Below are 20947 nucleotides of genomic sequence, written 5' to 3' on the forward strand. Positions count from 1 at the left end.
GAATTCTAGACAACATTCTGCAAGATATAAGGGACCCTTACATAATGGGTAGGAACATGAGCTCAGCAGTCAGACTGCCTGGGTGTGAATCCCAACAGTGATTTATGAGCGGTGTGTTCTTGGACATGGCACCCAACCTCTCTGTTCTCTAGGTTCCCTCCCCTCAGACCCGGACAATAACAGTCCTTACCACCCAGGTTACCGTGGTTAACATGAGGATGAAATAAGGTGTGGTTCTAATCTGAGGGTGCTGTTGTCTCCCTTCCCTGCTGGGGGACACTTGGCAATGTCTGGAGGCATTTTTGGTTGTCACAACTGGCAGGGAAAGATATTACTGGCAACTAGTGGCTAGAGGTTGAGGATCCTGCTAAACACACTATAATATACTCTAGGGGCTCCCGACTTCAGCTCAGGTCATGATCTCAGGGTTTGTGGGTTCGAGCCCCACATCAAGCTCTGTGCTGACAGCTCAGAGCCTGGAGCCTGCTTCAGATTCTGTGTCTCCCTCGCTCTCTACCCCTCCCCTGCTTACACTCTTTCAAAAATAAACATTAAAAAAATAAACAAATAAACATTCTACAATAGTTTTCCAGCCCAATGTCCATAGTATAACCCTGTAACCCCATGTTCATAAAGCCCTCAGCAAGTGCCAGATATAAAGATTCAATAAGCAGGGACACTATCGATGTTCTTTCTGCCCTCTAAATCATAAGCAGGGTGGCCTGACCCTCAGTATGGTTCTCACACCAGGAAGCTGAGCCTGGCCCACTTGGGACACAGAACATTCACTCGGTGCCAGGCCCTGTGCTGATACGTGTCTCCTCCCATGACCCCTCAACAACCTATGAGGTGTCCTGCTATTATTAGTACCTTCTCAGAGGAGGAAACAGGTTCAGGGATGTTCACCAGTCACAAAGCTAGAAAGGAACTGTACTTAAACTTAGATCTGTCTGCTCTGAAGGCACAGAACAGTGGCAGAGCATATATATGGCCAACTTTTTTTTTTTTCCACCAGAAAAAGTAGGGTGTGTTCTAGTTTATGTATAAAAATCTCTCTAGATAGGAACACAATAAATACACTGGCAACAATGGATGTCTCTGGAGAGAACTGGGAACCAGGAAGGAAGGGCAACTTTTCACTGTTGTATTTGGAACTTGTGAATGTATTATGTATCCAAAATATAAATAAAACTGAAATTAAAGACTGTTCTTTAACTACCAGTGTTTTCCTGAGTTGCCTGGGTTTGAGCACCTGGGGTGCTTGTTAAAAATACAGATTCTAGATCTACACAGACCAACTTGAATTGGAACCTCTAGGGGAAAAGCTTGGAAAGCTACATTTTACAAGCCAATCTGGTGATTTTTTTGACTTAGTAAAGAAAATAAACCTAAGGGGCGCCTGGCTGGCTCAGTCGCTGGAGCGTGTGAGTCTTGACCTCGGGGTTGTGGGTTTCAGCCCCACATTGGGTGTGGAGATTACTTAAACATAAAACTGAGAAAGAAAGAAAGAAAGAAAGAAAGAAAGAAAGAAAGAAAGAAAGAAAGAAAGAAAGAAAAGAAAGAAAGAAAGAAAGAAAGAAAGAAAGAAAGAAAGAAAAAGAAAGAAAGAAGAAAGAAAGAAAGAAAGAAAGAAAGAAAGAAAGAAAGAAAGAAAGAAAGAAAGAAAGAAAAAGAAAGAGAAAGAAAGCGAGGAGGGAAGGGAAGACCTAAGACTGGAGTCGTAGCCCAGAAGTTAGTGCAGCCAGCTCCCAAGTCTTTGCAGAAGCAAAGAGGTGGCCAGGTGACGGGGCTGCATGAAGATGGCCAGGTCTTCTCTGGGGAGCAACGGAGAGCTTCACACAGGGGGCCCTGCTCCCCACTACTCAGTCCCAGTCAGAAGGCCGTCCAAGGACAGGGGAGAGTAGGTCCTGGTGCGTGAGATGCAGGAGAGAGGCAAGAAGCTGCAATAGGAAAAAGCGCCCCTGCCCCACTCAGCCCACAAAACTGCTCTTATCGCATCTGTTTGCACAGAAGGACAAGAACCTGAAGCCACGCTTTGCCCCAACGAACTCAGAGGACTTTGTTTTTATAAAATCCCATATTGTATTGTGTTTCTGGGACCCACAGAGGTCTCAAACTCAAAGGCCCATGGTGGGGAGCCAGGCAAGTAACATAAACAAGGCTGGCCTGGTGTGAGACAAGAGGGAGAGGTGGGGTCTGTGGCAAACACATCTCCTGGGGAAGAAGGCGGCTGCAACTCAGTTCCTTCTCACTGATGCTCTGCAAGAAGGTGGGACCAGTCCTCCTGCTGCTGCTGGATCTTCCAAGTTCTTAAGCAAAGCCAGGATCCACATACATGATTTTTGTGAGAGGCTGGGCTCTGAGCCAGACTTTCTAGGTTCGAATTGTAGCCAATTACACTTAACCTCTTTGGGCATCAACTTTTGTCATCTGCAAAATGGAGATAAACATTCCTGCCAAAACATCCTGATTGTAATAACGGGAAAACACCGGGGAAGCCAGGCTGAGGTGGCATTCTACAAAACCACAGGCCCAGACTCCAAAAATGTCGATGTCATAAAGGACAAGAAAAGTCTGTTCCAAATTTAAAAGCAACTAAAGAGACGTGACAGCTCAATGCAACACCCAGGTAAAATCACTGCTAAAAAGGACATGATGAGGACACGTGGAGAAGTCAACACACATGTCGTTATTAAACAGTACTGCGTCAATATCAAATTTCCTGAATTTGATCACTGAATTGAGGTTATGTAGGAGAAATGTCCTTGGTTTTAGAAGGAAGTATCTAAGCATGAAGGGTGGTATCTGCAACTAATGCATATGGCTCAGGGGAGAAACACACAGTTCACCCCCATCATTCAGTTTCAGCATCTGGGCACCTGCCTCCTTGCTGAGGTCAAACGGCACTGTTCTGTCTTCTTGTTTCAGCTTTCCTAAACGAGTGTTCTTTTCATTTCGTCTATTTAGTGCCACGTTGTTCACGTTCGGTGCTTTTCGTTGGCGATTTTGCTACTAATAAACTGTTAAGAATTTTTTAATTTTTATTTTAAGTAGGCTTTGTGCCAATGTGGGGCTTGAACTCACAACCCCAAGATCAAGAGCTGCACGCTCCACCAATGGAGGCAGCCAGGTGCCCCGGTGATTTTGCTATTTAAAAAGAAGGCAGTAGGGTGCCTGGCTGGCTCCATCAGTGAAGCACGCAATTCTTGATCTCGGGGTTGTGAATTCGAGCCCCATGTTGGGTGTAGAGATTGTTTAAAAATAAAAATCTTCAAACAAACAAACAACCCAGAAACACATAAAACAAGGTTAACCTATTGAACGGCTAACAAAATATTGTGACCAGAGCCTCATAGGAACCACAGGAGCAATGGTTCAATACTAATTCAGTGTTCATGATGACTTTGTAGAACACAACTGCTATGAATGACAAGAATTGACTGTATATGTATTTCAGTTGCTATTCTCGCAACTTTTTTGTAGGTTTTTAAATTTTCAAAATAAAATGTTAACAAAATTTCTCACTTAGAGGCTCACCTGATTGGGGTGCCAGAATTCATACCAGGCAGTCCAGACCCAACAAAGACAGACACAAGAGGTGTCCCTTATGAGTATATTTATGTGTATACAGACACACACACACACACACACACACACACACACACACACACGACACTGAACGGGGAGGGGGATCAAGACAGAAAAAACAAGAAGCATCCAAGTGGCACTGGCACAGGGGAGGAGGAGGGACAAAGGGAGCATTTGTCCCCACTGTGGCTCCCACCGGCAGCCTCCTAACAGGAGGTAAACCCAAAGCTGGAAGAACAGGAAGTGCTTATTCTCTTAGAGGAAAGTTTCAAAGTGCAGTCATTTCTCTTAAAAAAAAAAAAAAATAATAAAGAAGAAGAAGCCTCTTCCCTCCACTCTCTGCCCCCCTGACAAAAGCCCAATCCCTGGAGCTGGCTGTCCTTAAGGCTGGGGCAGGACGAGGTCGTGGGGAGCGGCGTAAGGCCAAAGATCTGAAGTGCCCAGGCCCAGAAGGGCTTATGCATAGTGGCTGCCGGGCGTCAGGGGGTGATCCCCTCTGTGGTCCAGCTGGTCCTGCAAGCGGGCGAACTCGGCCAGCTCGTTGAGCTCCTGGAACTGTCGGTCCGTCTTATGGCTGACCAATGAGCGGTAGAAGTGGACGGCAAAGACGATGAAGACCAGGCCAAAAGGGACCATGATGGTGGTGGAGGCGATGGCGGCGGCTTGGCCCGGAGTGATGCCACCAGTGCTGCTGACGTTGGCGACTGCATCGCTGGCCGGGGGCTTGCTGGTGGGCCGCAGCTGCCCGGGCTGCTTCTTGAGAGGCAAGAACTTGACCCAGCAGAGCAGCACCACTTCAGCCAGGAAGAGCAGCGTGCCGATGACCGTGGAAAAGGCCCAGGCCAGCTCGATGTGGCGGTGCATGCGCTCATGGGGTGACTCCTTGACCGAGTTGAGGTTATGCACGTTGCTCACCGCCTCGATGTTGGGCAGGATGCAGGTGCTGATCATAAGTGCAAACAGGTGCACGGCCACCAGCACCGTGGTGCATGCACTAAAGGCGATGAGCAGCCCGGGAGGGTAGTCATGGTCGGCATCTAGCTGTACCTCCACCATCGCCACCTAGGGGCAGGGGAGAGGCAGGCTGAGTGCCAGGATTGTCATGGCCCACAGAACCACACTCAAATCCTGGCTCCCCTCCCATCAAGCTCTCGGACCCTGGGCAAATCAACCTGGCCTCTCCAAGCCTCGGTTTCCTGATCTATATAACGGGGGTAAGAGCACCCCCTCACTTAGGGTTGAGAAAGTACTAGTGAAGATAGCAGGTTTGGAGCCCAGGCTGCCTGGATGTGAATCTCAGTTCTGCTATTCGCGGGCCACACGTCCTTGGGAAAGCCACTGAGCCTCAACTTCTTTATTTGTGAAACAGAGATATCACAGTAGTTCACAGGATTATTTTAACAATGAAGTCAGAGGGGTGCCTGGGTGGCTCAGTCGGTTGAGCATCCGGCTTTGGCTCAGGTCATGATCTCACGGTTTGTGAGTTCAAGCCCCGCGTCGGGCTCTGCGCTGACAGCTCAAAGCCTGGAGCCTGTTTCAGATTTTGTGTCTTCCTCTCTCTCTGCTCCTCCCCTGCTCATGCTCTCTCTCTCAAAAATAAACAAACATTAAAAAAAAAATTAAAAAAAAAATGAAATCAGAGTCCCTGGTACATGGTAAACATCTCCCAAATAGTATCCACTGCTCCTACCAACCAGCCAGGTATTAAAAGCCAAACCACAAACGGTTAAGATGGTAAGTTTGAGGGGCGCCTGCCTGGGTGGCTCAGTTAAGCGTCTGACTTTGGCTCAGGTCATGATCTCGTGGTTTGTGAGTTCGAGCCCTGCATCTGGCTCTCTGCTGTCAGCGCAGAGCGCTTTGGATTCTGTGATTCCAGAGGTCTCTGCCCCTCCCCCACTCATGCTCTGCTTCTCAAAAAATAAACAAACTTAAAAAAAAAAGATGGTATGTTTGATGTATATTTTACTATGATACAGTTTGCATTAAAAAAAAAAAAAAAAGCACAACCACCAAACCACCAGCGGCCCTCTCTGTTGGCCTAACATATGTTCCCAAGCACAGGCTTCTCCTTTACTCCCTGCTCCAGGGAGAAGGAGAGGGGTGGGGTAGAGAGATGAAGGCCCTCCCAGGCCAGGCCCAGCCCTTTCTAAGGACACAGGGCACCAACCAACGAGGAACGTGAAGCTTCCTCAAAGAGACTGAGCCAGGCGCTGTTGCAGCGTGATTGGCAAGCCCTGGGGCCATCTCCTGCCCTCGCCCCAGCTCTGGGCCCCACGGCTGACGCACTAGCTGCTCCCCAGTTCCTGGAGACCTGTGGACCCAGGGTCACCAGGGGCACGTTCTGGGCCTGCCACCTGCCGCTTCTCACTTGGGCCTTGCAAATCACCCCCATGTGAAGATGCCAGCTCATCAGATCTGGACCAGGAACAGCGAGCAGTGGGCACACTGCCAGGGTCTGCCTGCCAGGCTGGAGGGACTGGGGCAGCAAACGCCAATGGCAATACCATTAAGGATAGTGAGTGGCCTTTCATAAAATGTTTGCTATGTGGGTACCAGGCTCAGAGAGGGGAGGTCCAATGCTGAAATGTATCCACTAGCCCCATACCAGGTGACCCTGACCCCTCCTTACCCCGGAGGCGGGGGGTGGGGCTCTTTCTTTCCCCACTAGCTCTCCTGCCTGTTTGCCTGGCCCTGCTTGCTTTCATTTCTCATCTCTCTCTCTACCCTTCCTTTGACCAGGAAAGGCAGTGTGGGGCATTGGTCAGGATCACGGGCTCTAGAGCCAGGCTGCCTGGCTTTGAACCCTGACTCCTCTGCCCTTTATTCAGCTGTGATTCTAGCAAGCTCCTTCAACTTTCTGGGCCTCAGTTTCCTTATCTATAAAATGGGAATAATAGTACGTGACTCAGAGCATTGTCGTGAGGACCGAGTTAATCCCATGCAAAATACTTAGTGCCTGGCAGAAAGTAAACACTCAATAAAAGTGAGCTTTATTATCATTTTTTCAGTTTAGAAACCTTCATCCCCAAACCCACTATCTCTATATGGAATTGTCTGGGGTTTCTACTCTCCACTGGAAGGGTATACCTGGACTGAAAGAACACCAAGGCCAAAGTGGGGGGCCTGAGTCTGGCTCCAGAACCACCTTCCTTATTTGACCTTGGTCAAAACCTTCCCCTCTTGTCTGTAAAAGGAGGGAACATGGCGAGATTAAGGTCACAGGCTAAAGCTAATTTGGGGTCTGACACCTTGAGAATCTGATGAAAATAATGGATATCCTCCTTCGAACATCCAGGCATATATATTCACAGGGCTTTTCAGACAATTTCAACGAGATTCACAGACTTGCCCCAGACTTGCCCCAGTTGATGACTGTATGAACTGTTCAGCCCAGGAGTTTACAAAATGTTTCAAACTCATATAAATCTGGGGCAGTGCCATCAGGATTTCAACTGTTTTTTAAGATCACTGGTGGCCTAATGCCAATCCTGAGAATTCTTAGTACACACGGGTGAGGGCAGGCCATCAGGGCACATGTGAGTTAAGGGACACAGTTAAGGGACACATCCCAGGGACCCCTGTTCTCAGCCACCAAGCCTGCCCACGCTGGAAACGGAGGGGGACACCCTCCAGCAAAGCATGCCTTCTGCCACCACCTCCCCACCCCCAGCACTTCCTCTTCCTGTTTTTGGCCTGTTGCCCCGGAACCTGAAACTGGAGAAGGGACAAGCAGGAGAGCCCGCTGGCTGCTTGGCTGCCTCAGGTCCACTGGCTATTTATTCACTCACTGGAAATATCCAGACCCATGAGGTACATCAGGCTGAACTGAATGCTGGGGTATATTCCAGGGGGACATATACAGGTAACTAATCTGTTCCCTTACCTGGTGTCTCCCCTTCTATGTAGCCATTAAGGATGAATTGGCTTCTTCACTTACAAAGCTGGTGACCTTGGACAAGTATTTCAACCTCTCTGTGTCACATCAATAAAACAGGGGCCCACTTCTTATGGTTGTTATGACCATTTAATGAGCTAATGAATATAAAGCCTTTGGAACAGGAGCTGGCATACAGTAAGCTTAACAAAGTATGAACGATTATGAGCAACATCATTATTCTTTTACAAATGAGGAAAAATGGGCTCAGAGAGGCGAGGCCAGACTGCTTCTAAGTGGGAGCTCTGAACTCAGATCCATGTGGCTTTAAAGCCCATGTGCAAAGTGGATAATAGAAGCTCTTTCTCATCTGGGTGCCCCTACAGACTGAATGCTTCTGTTCCCTCTAAATTCTCACCTTGAAACCCTAATCCCCAGTGTAATAGTAGTAGGAGGTGGGGCCTTTGGGAGATGATTAGGTCAGGAGGGTGGAGCCCTTGCAACAGGTTAGTGTCCCTACAAAAGAGAGCCCGGGGGCACCTGGGTGGCTCAGTGGGTTAAGCATCCACTCTTGATATCGGGTCAGGTCATGATCTCACTGTTGCTGAGATGGAGCCCTGCGGAGCCTGCCTGGGATTCTCTCTCCCTCCCTCTCTGCCCCTCCCCTGCTTGTGCTCTCTCTCTCAAAATAAATATATAAATTAAAAAAAAAGGGGGGGTGTATGTGTTTATGCATGGAACCTGCTTAGGATTCCCTCTCTCTCTCTCTCTCTCTGTCGTTCTCCCCCGATCACACTCTCTAAAAGAAAAAGAACAAAAAGAGTGAGAGAGCCCAGAGAGCCCCTTGCCACTCCAGCCATGGGAGGGCAGAGTGAGTAGACAGCAGCTTTGAATCAGGAAGCCAGCCCCTCCACAGATTCCGAATCTGCTGACACCTTGATCTTGGATGTCTAGTCTCCAGAACTGTGAGGAAATAAATGTCTGTTGTTTATAAGCCACCCAGTTTGTTATTCTGGTACAGCGGCCCAGATGGACTAAGACAGTTGCTGAGGAGACTAAATAAGGTCTTGACATGTAAGCATTTACCACAGGGCCAGGCTACAGGAGGTGCACAATAAATTTTAGTTAAAAAGAAAAACATGGGGCTTGAAACAGAAGAGAAATAGCCCAGGGGTGCCTGGTTGGCTCCGTGGGTAGAGTATGCGGCTCTTGATCTTGGGTTCATGAGTTCGAGCCTCATGTTGGGTGTTGAGATTGCTTAAATAAACTTTAACAGAGAGAGAGAGAGAGAAAGAAATAGCCCCTGGATACCCTCAGCTGATCCCATGAGAGAACTGATCCCATGAGCCAAGGTTCTACCCCCTGGGGTGGGTGAGAGGGTCAGATCCCCACTCTGGGCCTCATCTGCCCAAGTTCCAAACCTGGGGCATAAGGGGAAAGTGTGCCCCAAACCACACGGTGCCAGATGGCTACCTCAGCAGGACAGAGACCACGCTTTCCACACCATTTGTCATACTCACAGGATCCAGGACCAGAAATCACAGCTGTTGGAACGGACCTGACCTGGGGACACCAGAACTGGCCAGCTCTCCCAGAGGTCTTGAGCTGGGGAGAGGCTGGCAGCAAAGCCTGAAACGCTGGGCACTTTGAGGAAGAGGAAAAGCCCTGCTCCCAAGCTCTGGAAGAAACCCCATTACCCTCACCAGCCCCTACAATTCCTGGGGCTTTGACCATGCAGGCTGGCTGTATGTACTGTTCCCACACTAGGGGCAGAGTTCAGTGCCATGGGGCTGCGGAAAGAATAATGTGGACTGAGAAGGAACGGATGGCACGCGTCTTGGATCCTGATGAAAACCATTCACAGGAATACAAGCCACTGTTTTTTCCAGAACGCTTCCCGCTTGGGAAATCTCCCCACAGATAGCAAGAGTAAAGTCAAGGGGGCCTCGCGGAATCTGGCAGGCGACTCCCAGGGCCCCAGCTCAGTCCCAGGGAGATCAGATCAGATCAGATTGCAAGCAACTTCACAAGGTAAATATAGCCAGAGTGCTGGGCCTGTTAACCCAAAATAAACAGCTCCCAGCCAGCCAAGGGCCTGCTTGAACCTGGCCACATGGGGCCTAAAGGGATAGGAAGGACGAGAGACTGCCAGCCCCACCTCACACTGGTCCGTGGATCCCGCACGGTGAACACTGGGATGCCAATTTTCAAGTATGAGACAAGATGACCATAGGACTCTACAAAGGGTGGGGCCTGGCTGGCTTTGCCAGGCATGTGCCCGCTACGCCCGAATGCCAACCATCATTCCTCGCCCCTGCTGGGCTCCATGGAGACCCCTGCCACCTGGTGACTCGAAGTCCAGGCCCTTCTGAGACAGTCCTGCTATGCCTGGCCCGACCCCAGCACCCACAGTTGGGAGAGCCAACTGTCCTTTTCTAAGCCGAAGCTTCACTGTTCACTCCTTAAGGAGGGTGGGTGGCTGAGCCTGGAACAGGAGGGCCACCAAGCACAGCCACCCAGGTCATCCAGAGTTGTCTGAGCTTGCCGCACTACCTCAGATGCAAACCATTTATTAAGAAAGAATTGAGGCCTTGTCTAGTGGTTTATAAACTCTTTTGACCACTTCAGTCCAGTACTCCAAATGTTTCCATAAAGAGAAACACATTTGTAACAGAAACAAAAGTTTCCCCAAACAATACTTCTTCTTTTTAAAAAAATTTTTTTAACGTTTATTCATCTTTGAGAGACAGAGAGAGACAGAGCATGAGTGGGGAAGGGAGACACAGAATCTGAAGCAGGCTCCAGGCTCTGAGCTGTCAGCACAGAGCCCGACGTGGGGCTCGAACCCACGAACTGTGAGATCATGACCTGAGCCGAAGTTGGACGCTCAACCGACTGAGCCACCCAGGTGCCCCACAATACTTCTTCTTCAAGGAAGGTAATATAGCCTATCCTTACAACACCCAGTGCATGCTATTTCATTCCATTCTTATTTCATTTGAAAACAACAACAACAACAAAAAAAAACAAAAAACAAAACCTGGTGGTGATTCACTAAATATAGGTCATAAGCTAAATTTGTTGAACTTGCTGGTTGGGGGAAGGACAGGCCTAGGCTCTTTCTTTCTTTCTTTTTTAAATTTTTAAAAAAATATTTATTTGGGGGGAGGGGCAGAGGGAGAGAGAGACACAGAATCCAAAGCAGGCTCCAGGCTCTGAGCTGTCAGCCCAGAGCCTGATGGAGGGCTTGAACTCATGAACCCTGAGATCATAAGCCGAGCCAAAGCCAGAAGCTCAACCAACTGAGCCACCTAGGCACCCCTGGGCTTTCTCTTGATCTAGCTAATTCCAATTCCTTGGTTTTACCTTCCAAGTCACCCCTGTTCTGTGGCCTCTCAGGTGAGGATGAGACCATTCACCTACTTATGGGAAATATGTATTGAGAGCTTACTATGTGCCTGGAGGACCTTGTGGCTCCGAGAAAGTGCAGGAACTAGGACAGCAAAATCTCTGCCCCAGCGAGCATGGCAGGCACTGAATATTTAGGCAAAATAAGTATTTTCAGATTGTGGTAAATGTCCTTCAATCCACACTCTCCTGCTACTACACTTATCGAACATGTCCTAAAGACGTAACTATATGACTTGCTTCCTCCACTATACTCTTATTTCCTGTTTCCCCAGGATCCAGCACTGTTCCTCTTCCCTCTAGGGGCCACGGTAAAACACTGTTGAAGAAATAAATCAGGGACACCTGGGTGGCTCAGTTGGTTAAGCGTCCAACTTCGGCTCAGTTCGTGATCTCGCAGTTCATGAGTTCAAGCCCCGTGTCAGGCTCTATGCTGACAGCTCAGAGCCTGGAGCCTGCTGTGGATTCTGTGTCTCCCTCACTCTCTGCCCGTCCCTCACTTGCACTCTGTCTCTCTCTGTCTCTCAAAAATAAATAAACATTAAAAAAAAAAAAAAAAAAAGCTACCCAGAAGTCCCATTAGAGAGAAACCTGCTGGCTTTTACTTAAACTTTCTCAGCTTTACTTCTCCAAGGGACCCCATCCCAGCCCCAAACATTGATTACTATCATGCCATCTTAAGAAACCCTAGAGTTCTCTCCTTCACCAGACCTGGACCCAACAACTGGCAGAACTCAATACAAATCCCAGCTGAAAATTCCAGAAATGCAGGACAGACACTTGTGAAGTTTTACAAAAGGCTTCTCGGCGAGGCAGGGAGCACCCTCCCCTTGGGGCATTAGACAAATTTCCATTTGTAAACAGCCTGGAGTGCAGAACCCCACATCTGGAAGGATTCAAAGGCCCAGCTATCAACCAGCTACAGCAGCCAGAGGGCAGTTAAGTAGAAATGGCTCCAAGTCAGACCTACCAGTCCATGAATTTTACTAGCTGGGTATCTTAACTTCTATGTTTCTAAGAGCCTTAGTTTTTCTATCTATAGTAAATATCTTTTAGAGTTGGTCTGAGGAGGGGGGCCTGGGTGGCTCAGTTGGGTTAAGTGTCTGACACTTGATTTTGGTTCTGGTCATGATCTCATGGTTCATGGCTAGGGAGTTTGAGCCCAGCACTGATAGCTAGAGATTCTCTCTCTGCCCCTCCCCCACTCGAGCTCTTTCTCTCTCTCTCTCTCTCTCAAAAATAAATAAACTTAAAAAAAAAAAAAAAAGAGTTGATCTGAGGATAAAATAAAAATGAAAGAAAAGGGTCCAGGGTCATTCATATCTAGCGGTTAGTAAATAGTAGTAACATCATCAAGATTATTCTAGAATTCATCGCACAACTCCTCTCCTCCAAAACCTTAATGCCTCCCACTGCCTACACAAGAATTCAGATTTCCGAAACAGCCAGTCAAAGCCAAGCAACACCTTACCTGACTAGATTCACCTTTCTCAACTACTCCCTACACACCCTCAACTCCAGCCACACCTGCCCCGCCACCTTTCCCTGAGACCCTAAATTTCCCATTTTGTAACTTTGCTCCCAACACTTCCTCTGATAGGAGGGTTCTTCCTGAGCTCTGACTCTATCACCTCTGGAATCACACTCTTTGGAATCAGTTCACCCTGGGGCGCCTGGCTGGCTGGCTCAGTGGGTAGAGCGTTCAACTCTTGATGGTGGGGTTGTAAGTTCAAGCCCTACGTTGGGTATAGAGATAACTTAAAAAAAATAAAAGAAAAAGAAATCAGTTAACCCTTACCAAAGTAGTCCCATGGGAACAAGGGTGAGCGAGATTCCTGAAAACCTGGGCCAGGTATGTTCTAAGTGCTTTGCAAGTACTAACGCAATGAACCCTCACACCAACTCTGTGAGGCAGGTACTGCCATTATCCTCATTTTACAGGTAAGGAAGCGAAGGCCCCGAGACATTAAGTGACTTCCCCAGGACCTCACAGTTGTAAGCGGTAAAGCCGGGATTTAAACCCAAGTTGTCTGGCTCCAGAGTCCTTGTTCTTTCTTTGCTCTGCTGTATTCGGGCCTCGAGCTCTGTCCTCCTACCACTCCCGGTGTTTCCCCCTAGCGATGGGGCCACCCCAGGGTCACAGGGCTCTGCAGCTCACCAGCCAAGCAATCCCAGCCAAAGTATCCACCTGGGACAAAGCACCTGCCCTCGCCTGCCCTCCACAGATCGTGTGGAGATCACAAGAGATGGTGCAAATCAAACACTTAGCACCACGCCTGGCCTACTGCAAGAGCCCAATCAACAAAAGCAATGATTACTATTTAGTAATTAGCACTATGAGTAGTAACAGTTATTTCTTACTCGTCTCCATGCCCCCCTGAACTCTGAACAACATATCCCAGAGGCTCAATGTCTTATGATTTCGGCCCTTCCTTCCAACTCATTTTCACAGACATTCCAAGCAACTTCTGAACCCGTTCTGGGACCCGGGAACAAAAGGGTGCTGGCGGGCAGAGAACTTGAGGAGGCAGATAATCCAAAAATAATTGATCCCAGGTTGTGGAAAGCATTTTGTTTACGGCAGCAAGCTGACCTTCCCAATTATCTTCTGCTTAGGCTAACGTTACAGCCTGCCCTCCGCAGCAAACCAAGATTGCCAGTGTGCTTGCCATGGTCCCGCAAGGCACAGGGTCAGGCCAAGGGGGCTGCCTCTCACTTAGATAAACTGAGGCACAGGTGACTTGAATCATACCCACATCTCCAGGAGCTCCTGCAGGATGCTGATCATGTGCTATGTATCCAGGGCCCCTGGTTTAGGGAGTCCGGATGCTGAGCCTAGCAAAGGCATGTTGTTTCTAGAAACGCTGTCAGGAGTAGGATTCTTGTTTGCAGACGAGAGAGGGTCCAGCTACGGTGTGTACAATTAGATTCTGACAATTCCTCAACCTCTGGTGGGCTCAGTCAGGACTCATAACGAATCCTCATGCAAGACGAGAGCAGGATAGGTACCCGTTTTGTCCACATGAGGAAACTGGCTTCAAAGAATATAAGCCGCTTATCTGAGATCCTGCAGCCTATCTCCCCAGCACATCAGGGCACCTGGCCAGGCCCTTCCGCCCACAAGGGGGGAGTCTCTCAATCCCCTCCGGGCTCTTCAGAGACCCTCCCTCAATCTCACCTGCTGAGCAGGTGAGCCTGGTAGCCTTGCCAACTCTCCTACCTTTGGAGATCGGAGGTCACATCAGTGCCTCTGGTTTTCCATGTCTCTAGGAAGGAAGCCCTCTGGGGGCAGGAAGTTGGTTGTGCTGACTCACGGGCCAAGGGAGAGTAGTCCAGGAAACTTGCCACTGTTTCCATGGTGCCGGGCTGTGTGGCACCCCTTCCTCTCAGAGGCTCACTCACAAGGCTGGGTGTCTGTAGTGGGGAGTGGAGCAAGGTAGACCTGCCTGCCTCTTTGATCTGTCTGTCCAGGCCAACTCCATTTCTCCCATAGATTTACAGACTTACAACAGTTGCCCCCTTGTAACCACTTTCCCAGAACGCAGGCTGTGATGGGGCTCGCCCCTCCCTGTCAGAAGAACTTTGGGGAGTTCATCTGTGGAGCCAGGAAGCCTTCTCCACCCTGACCAGGGAAAATATAAAGATTTTTCTTTTGTAGTTTTTTTTTTTAAAGTAATCTCTACATTTAACATGGGGCTCGAACTCACAACCCCGAGATCAAGAGTGGCATACTCTTCCAACTGAGCCAGCCAGGCACCCCCTGACCAGGGAAATACAGGTCCCCAAGATATAGTCTGGATGAGCCAAGGCCCACCCAATGCCACTGGCTGCCCTGCTTCCTGACTTCCTGCACCATATTCTTAGCAGGAGGAAGAGGAAGGTGCCATCTGATTGAGAGGCTAGCTTCTCCAGGCTTAACAGGACTCCAGAGGGCAGGAAAGTGCTACCCATTAGATCCTCAGTTCTCCCGAAGTGGGAAGGGGGCTGGGCAGTTATGAATTTATGACCCCAAGAAAAAGGGGAACAGGTATGCCACCATCTTAAATCCAGGCACAGCTGTGAGAAGCTAATGGTGTCACTCCCTGCCCCCAAACTGTAACGTTTTTATTTTGCTTAGAAGAAACTTTCCTGCTCTATTTCCCATCTCCCAGGAGTCCTGGTCGAACATGTCCCTGGCTGGACTCCACATACCCACAAAAGGCAGAAGTGCCCAAGACAGTTCTAAGCCTGCAGACTCAGGTTCAAATCCTGCTCTAGTAGAGTACCGTATCGCCTTGGGAAAGTTCCGTGGCAAAACCACCTGAAAGGGTAGTTGAGGAATTAGTGTGGAAGTTTAGGGAACCTACAGGATGCCTAGTACAGGGTGAGTGATTGGTAAATGTCAGCTAGTCTTAAAGATTCTTCAGGCAAAAGGCTCAGACTTGTCTCCAAGGATCTGGGAATGACAGAACAGAATTCCATCATATGACCTAAACTAAACACTAGGGTGCCACTCCCTCACACAAACACACACATTCTCTCATCTCCTCTCAAGGGCTTCCTCGATTTAATTCTTTTTTTTTTCTTTTTAATTTTTCAAAATGTTTATTCATTATAAACACAAACAGAGCACAAGTGGGGGAGGGGCAGAGAGAGAGGGAGACACAGAATCTGAAGCAGGTTCCAGGCTCTGAGCTGTCAGCACAGAGGGCGACAAGGGGCTGTGACTCGTGCGTGGAGCCGTGAGATATGACCTGAGCTGAAGTCGGACACCCAACCGACTGAGCCACCCACCCAGGCACCCCTAATTCTTAGTCAGAGATACTTCTAAATAGCAGCCTTCATTTACTGATTCAGAAATCAAGATCCAGAGAGAAATGTGTCTCAGGTCACCCAGGCAGTGGCAGACCTAGGGAGAGCTCTTCCCCACCGGACCACCTGGCTTTTCCACTGAGGCCCCGTGTGCTCTGGGCCTGCTCAGGGCTTCTAAAAAGTTCAGGCTCCACTGCGTCGGCCCACTTGTTTGTAGAACACAGGGAGAGTACCAGACACACTCCCAAGAAAACACGAGGGTGCAGCCACTCCCTCCCTCAAGGCCAAGAGCTTAGCTCACTCACTGGGGAGGCGGGAGTGCTCTGGGCTAGGGACCTTGTGGGGGGGGGGGGAGACCCCACTCACACAGGTTGGTGCCACACAGTGATAATCACGAATTGTTCTGTAGGCCCCGCCCTGGGAGACTCCAGGCCTGAAGGCATCCTCAGGCCCACTTCTTGGTCCAACCTGCAGCCTCACCTACACCGGCTCTCAGAGGCTTCTCGCTGCAGCCCAGCCTGGCATGGGAAGAGGAAACTATGCCTGACCCCCCAGATCAGCTGAAAGCCCATTCATGGGGAATATGTCCCACCGGCCTCCCCCACAGCCAGTGACTCAGTGGCAAGTTTCTGAAGAGTAGACTGAGGGTGGAGAGCGGTTGTCAAAACCCCAGGCTGAGGCTCTCGGAAAATGCAGTGGGAGAAAGGTTGTCAGGAAATCCCCTCCACTAGGTGATAAAAGGACATGGCCAATACCTTTTGGCCTCAAGTATGAGGTCATGTGAGAGGCAGCTCGAGGGTCCCTCTCCACCTCTTGACACCTGCTCCCAAGGAGATCACACCCTTTCCGTCCTTCCTTTCCCCCTGAACATATGTGGGACTGTCTTCTTACAGATCCACTTCTAAGATACTGCTCTTTCCTCCCTACTTGCTGCATCAAACTTGCCCATTTGAAGGCACCTGAGCCCCCCAACCCTGGACAATTTCTATGACACCCAATCTCCCACACCAGGTGTCACTTGTCGCCCACTTTTCCTCACGTCCAGCACTCTGGACTTCTCACCCCCAGCGTCCACAACACCTTTCTCCCAGATCTTTCCCGCATCCCCTGGCCTCCCGGCCCGCCCAGCTTGCTCCCTGTGGGCACCGTCGGGGCTGCGGGCGGGAGCGGCCAGGACAGGAGAGGGGGCAGGGCAGGGCGGCCCGAGCTCACCATGGCGAAGCCGGAGAGCAGAGCAGAGGTCCGGCTAGAGGCTTTGAGCTTGGCACGGCTCAAGTAAAGCTTGCGCCAGGACAGCGCCTGCATCGAGTGCTCGTTGAGGCTCATCACCTCGGAGTAACTCTGGCCGATCCAGTCCGGGTAGGTGACGGCGGCTGGCGGCGGCGACGACCCCGGGGTCTCCCCGTCCCCGCTGCGGCGGCGGCTCCGGCGGCTGCCGCTGGTGGTGCTGCCGCCGCTGAGGGGAAGCTCGGGGCTGTTGTTGTTCGGGGGCGGGGCGGGCTCCGGATGCATGGAGCACCGTGCAAAGGCGCGGGCCGGCCCGGGCGCCTGCGAAGGCAGCGGCCCCCACCCTCCGCCGCACCTCCGCCTCCGCCTGAGGCAGCCGCCGCCTGCCCCCCGCGCGGGCCGGGCCTGACCCAGACGGCCGCCAAGCACGAGAAACAGGTCTAGGAAGCTGCTGCAGCCCCAACTCGCAGGCCCGCCGCGCCGCTTGCAAAAGCCCGGGGCGGCCCCGACGCGAGCCTGCGCGCTAGCCGGCGTCCAAGATCCTTGGTCCGGACCCTCGGCGCGCGCCGCGATTGGCCGCCCCCTTGGGCTCATTAGCATGGCCCCCGCCCATTCCTGACACCCCGCCCACGAGGAGGTGGGAGGTACCGGCGCAAGTCATGTGACTCGTGCCCTCCGACGGCACCGCCCACCGTCTCCCGCGCGGGCTACAAGCGTTTGCTCCTCTTTCTGGCAGCTCTCCAGGCCCTCAGGGCCGTGTCCAGCTCTCGCTGCCCGCGCCTCCCGTCTCAGCTGCTCCGATGGCCCCTCGCCCAGAGCTCGGACTCCTGGGTCGGGCCACCTGAGGTCACCTCTCGGCACCTCCTGAGGCCCGTTCCCCCTTGGAACTAAGTGGCTCAAGGTCTGTAGGAAAAAGCTGGCTGAGGTCTAGAGTTCATTCGGTCTTTACTTACTGAGCACCTACCAGGTGCCAACTTGTTTAGTCGCTCAGGGGTGAACAACATGGACAAAATCCCCTGCCTTCGTGGCGCTTATATTCTAGAGGGAAGACACACAAACACCAAGGAGTAAAATTATGATAGTTTAGAGGGTGATAAATGTATCCGGAAAAAAAAAAAAAAAGGGCAGGGTAAAGGGGATGAGTAGTGCCCGGGTTGCAATTTTTATTTAAGAATACTGTGGTCGGGGAGTTTTGGTCTGTTTTGTTCAATCCGTTCACTTGACGGGTCACCAGCGTCTGATGTGTAGTAGGTTGGCTGGCACACGAAAAATATTTTTTGAATGAATGAATACTCAAACCCATTCAGAAACTGTTTACTGAGCGCCTAGTAAGTGCGAGACTGAGGGATTCCAGGAAAATGGTAACCTTACTGGAATCATATTTTAGTGGGGACAACAGGCAATAAATTAATAAGTTTACACTTTTCTGACTTGGTCACATTTGAAATGAGACCTGAGCCAGCGATGCAAAAAGCCAGGAGCCTGTATTCAGGGGACAATAGCAAGTGCAAAGACCCTGAAGTGGAGGTAGAGGTGAGGTGGGGTTAGAGGTCTAGGCTCTGGGAGGACAGGGACATTTACTGTCGGGTTCACAAGTGTACCCCAGTATCTAGAATAGCACTAGGCACGTAGGTGGCGCTCAGTAAGTATCTGTTGAATGAATAGATGTGGGAGAGACAGTGATGAGTGAAGCTCATAATTAGCCCAGTCAAATCACAGGCATGTGGCATTCCAGGTCAGCGATGATGAAATTTAACTATTGTCACCACTAGAGGGCGCGCCTCCACACCCCCCACATTATGGGATAAACCTTAAGGCCCCTTCCTCCCCAAAGTCTCTGGGATTCCTCAGAGGCCTTTCTGGGCGTTTTCTTGAAGACTAGGCAAGTTGGAATTTGAAATGTCACCTCACTGGGCTTGTTTCTTTGATGGCTTTTGTACTTGTTACTCCTTCTACTTACCATCTGTGTTCAAATGCCACCTCCCAAGACAGACCTTTCCTTTCTGTCTAAAGTAGCCCCTATCTCATATTCCATCATCTCACCCTACTTTATTTCTTTTGGAATTCTGATTACTACAGTATCTGAAATCACCTAGTTTATTTATGTATTGACCTGTTTGTCCTTGTCCCCACCCCAGCCAATGAGCACCCTGAGAGCAAAGTTGGTGTCTGTTTAAGTCACTTTGTCAACACCCCAGGGACTCTCACGGGATTAGGTGCACAGGAAACTCCTATTTGAAGCATGTTTAATGAATAAGATGTGCTTGGGTCTGAAGAATCCTTGCTCAGACAGAATTGGGTACACACAACATTTGGAAGCTGGTGGGGCCTGAGGGAGGCCACGTCTGAAAGGGGAAGAGGCTGGAAGCTGGAAGGAGAGATTTGCTGATTTAGAAGGAACAATGGGATCTGGGAGTGGCAGTTTAGCAGGGGGCTTTGGAGTTGGGATGAGGCCACGTTTCCTTCCTCCAACTCCTCCATCATGCCCCTCCCCCCCTCCTTCTAATTCTCTGCAGTTTGAATCCTACCACATGCGCAGAGCAGAAAAAATAAAAATATTATCCAGACTTGGAGGGGAGGCATCTGGGTAATCCCTGCTTCCGGCCCTACGTCCTATAGCCCTGAAAGGCCTGTGGTTAGTAACTTTTCCCCACCAGCCGGGACCTGAGATGCACCAACTCCATCCCAGACTAACCATTAGAGAATCCTGTTTGAAACCCAAGCTGCCCAGCCCGGCGGTGCTTCCAAACTCCACGCGTAGCTCCCCCTAGTGGCCAGGGACGTGTGCTCTCAGCCTTTGGGAGTTTATATCCAAAAAAAATCCAAATAGAATTTTTTCAGTCAACTCTGTGCGTGAGCCCATAGAGCTCCAACTGAAAATGTTGCTGCACCCTGCCGCTGTGGCTGTGGGCACAGCCCAGGGCTGACCAAAGATGGCCCGAGCTGCCCTTGGAGATGGGGTAGCAAGCTCCTGGTAAGATGGAGTGAAAAAAAGCTAATGCTTAAGTAGTGCTTACTAATGACAAGTGCTATTTTAAACCCTTTATTATTAAGTAATTTATATATTGTAAATAAGTACATAATATACAAATATAACACGTATGATTTAATATATATTGCATATAATTGATATATTTTATTAAAATTGTTATATACTCATTATATATTTAAGTTTTTTATTTTATTTTTTAAGATTCTTTAAAAATTTATTTACTTTTTAAATTTAATTTTCTTTTTTTTTTAATGTTTGTTTATTTTTGAGAGAGAGAGAGAGCTAGAACATGAGCTGCGGAGGGGCAGAGAGAGAGGGAATCACAGAATCCGAAGCAGGCTGTAGGCTGTCAGCACAGAGCCTGACACGGGGATCAAATACACAGACTGTGAAATACTGACCTGAGCCAAAATCCAGTGCTTAACTGGTGGAGTCACGTAGGCACCCCTATTTTATTTTTTTTTTAATATTTCTTATTTTTAATTTGAGAGAAAGAGATTGAGAGCAGGGGAGAGGGACAGAGGGAGAGATAGAGAATCTCAAGCAGGCTCCATGCTCAGCGTGGAACTCAATGTGGGGCTCCATCCCATGACCCTGGGATCATGACCTGAGCCGAAATCAAGAGTCCAACGCTTAACCAACTGAGCCACCCAGGTGCTCCTAAATATTGTTTTAAGTAGGCTCCATGGCCATCATGGGGATTGAACTCATGACCCTGAGATTAAGAGTCATAAGCTCTACTGACTGAGCCAGCCAGGCGCCCCTTAAAATTTTATTTTTAAGTAATCTCTATACTCAACATGGGGCCTAAACCCACAACCCAAGATCAAGAGTTGCATGCTCCACAGACTGAATCAGCCAGGGCCCCCCATATTATAGGTTATATTAAATACGTGAAATGATTTCATTGTTTATTATTTTATTATATTGAATATATTGTATTCAACTCAAGAGTTTTTTACAACTCATGCTATTAATATCACCATTTTCCAGATGGAAAATCAGAAAACTAATGAGTATAGTAAGTACTACAGGACATTAAACCTTAGAGTGGGACTTTAGGATCT

The 20947-nt window shown here is 49.5% G+C and overlaps 3 protein-coding genes across 4 annotated transcripts in view; 2 read left to right on the forward strand and 1 right to left on the reverse strand.

Annotated features, from left to right (window-relative positions):
• Positions 1-2182, forward strand: part of MORN3 (MORN repeat containing 3) — a 16245-nt gene extending 14063 nt beyond the window's left edge. Inside the window, exon 6 of the mRNA XM_045457049.1 lies at positions 2014-2182. The gene's annotated coding sequence lies outside the window, so the exon portion shown is untranslated. The remainder of the gene's footprint in view (positions 1-2013) is intronic.
• Positions 1-17408, reverse strand: part of ORAI1 (ORAI calcium release-activated calcium modulator 1) — a 25515-nt gene extending 8107 nt beyond the window's left edge. Inside the window, exons 1-2 of one of the 2 annotated variants that reach the window (XR_006707259.1) lie at positions 16874-17408; positions 3668-4650 (exon numbers count right to left, since the gene is read on the reverse strand). Coding sequence is in view for 1 of the 2 variants with exons in the window: in XM_045457045.1 (XP_045313001.1) it covers positions 4045-4650; positions 16874-17173 (906 nt within the window). In the remaining variant the exon portion in view is untranslated. Of the gene's footprint in view, positions 1-1128; positions 4651-16873 lie in introns of those variants that run through there. The other variant, XM_045457045.1, reaches the window with a different exon arrangement.
• Positions 17409-17644: 236 nt separating this feature from the next.
• The window catches only part of KDM2B (lysine demethylase 2B), a 153097-nt gene continuing 149794 nt past the window's right edge, over positions 17645-20947 (forward strand). The window contains exon 1 of the mRNA XM_045459220.1: positions 17645-17789. The gene's annotated coding sequence lies outside the window, so the exon portion shown is untranslated. The remainder of the gene's footprint in view (positions 17790-20947) is intronic.

This window comes from Leopardus geoffroyi, chromosome D3 (genome assembly GCF_018350155.1).
Source record: "Leopardus geoffroyi isolate Oge1 chromosome D3, O.geoffroyi_Oge1_pat1.0, whole genome shotgun sequence".
Classification (NCBI taxonomy): domain Eukaryota; kingdom Metazoa; phylum Chordata; class Mammalia; order Carnivora; family Felidae; genus Leopardus; species Leopardus geoffroyi.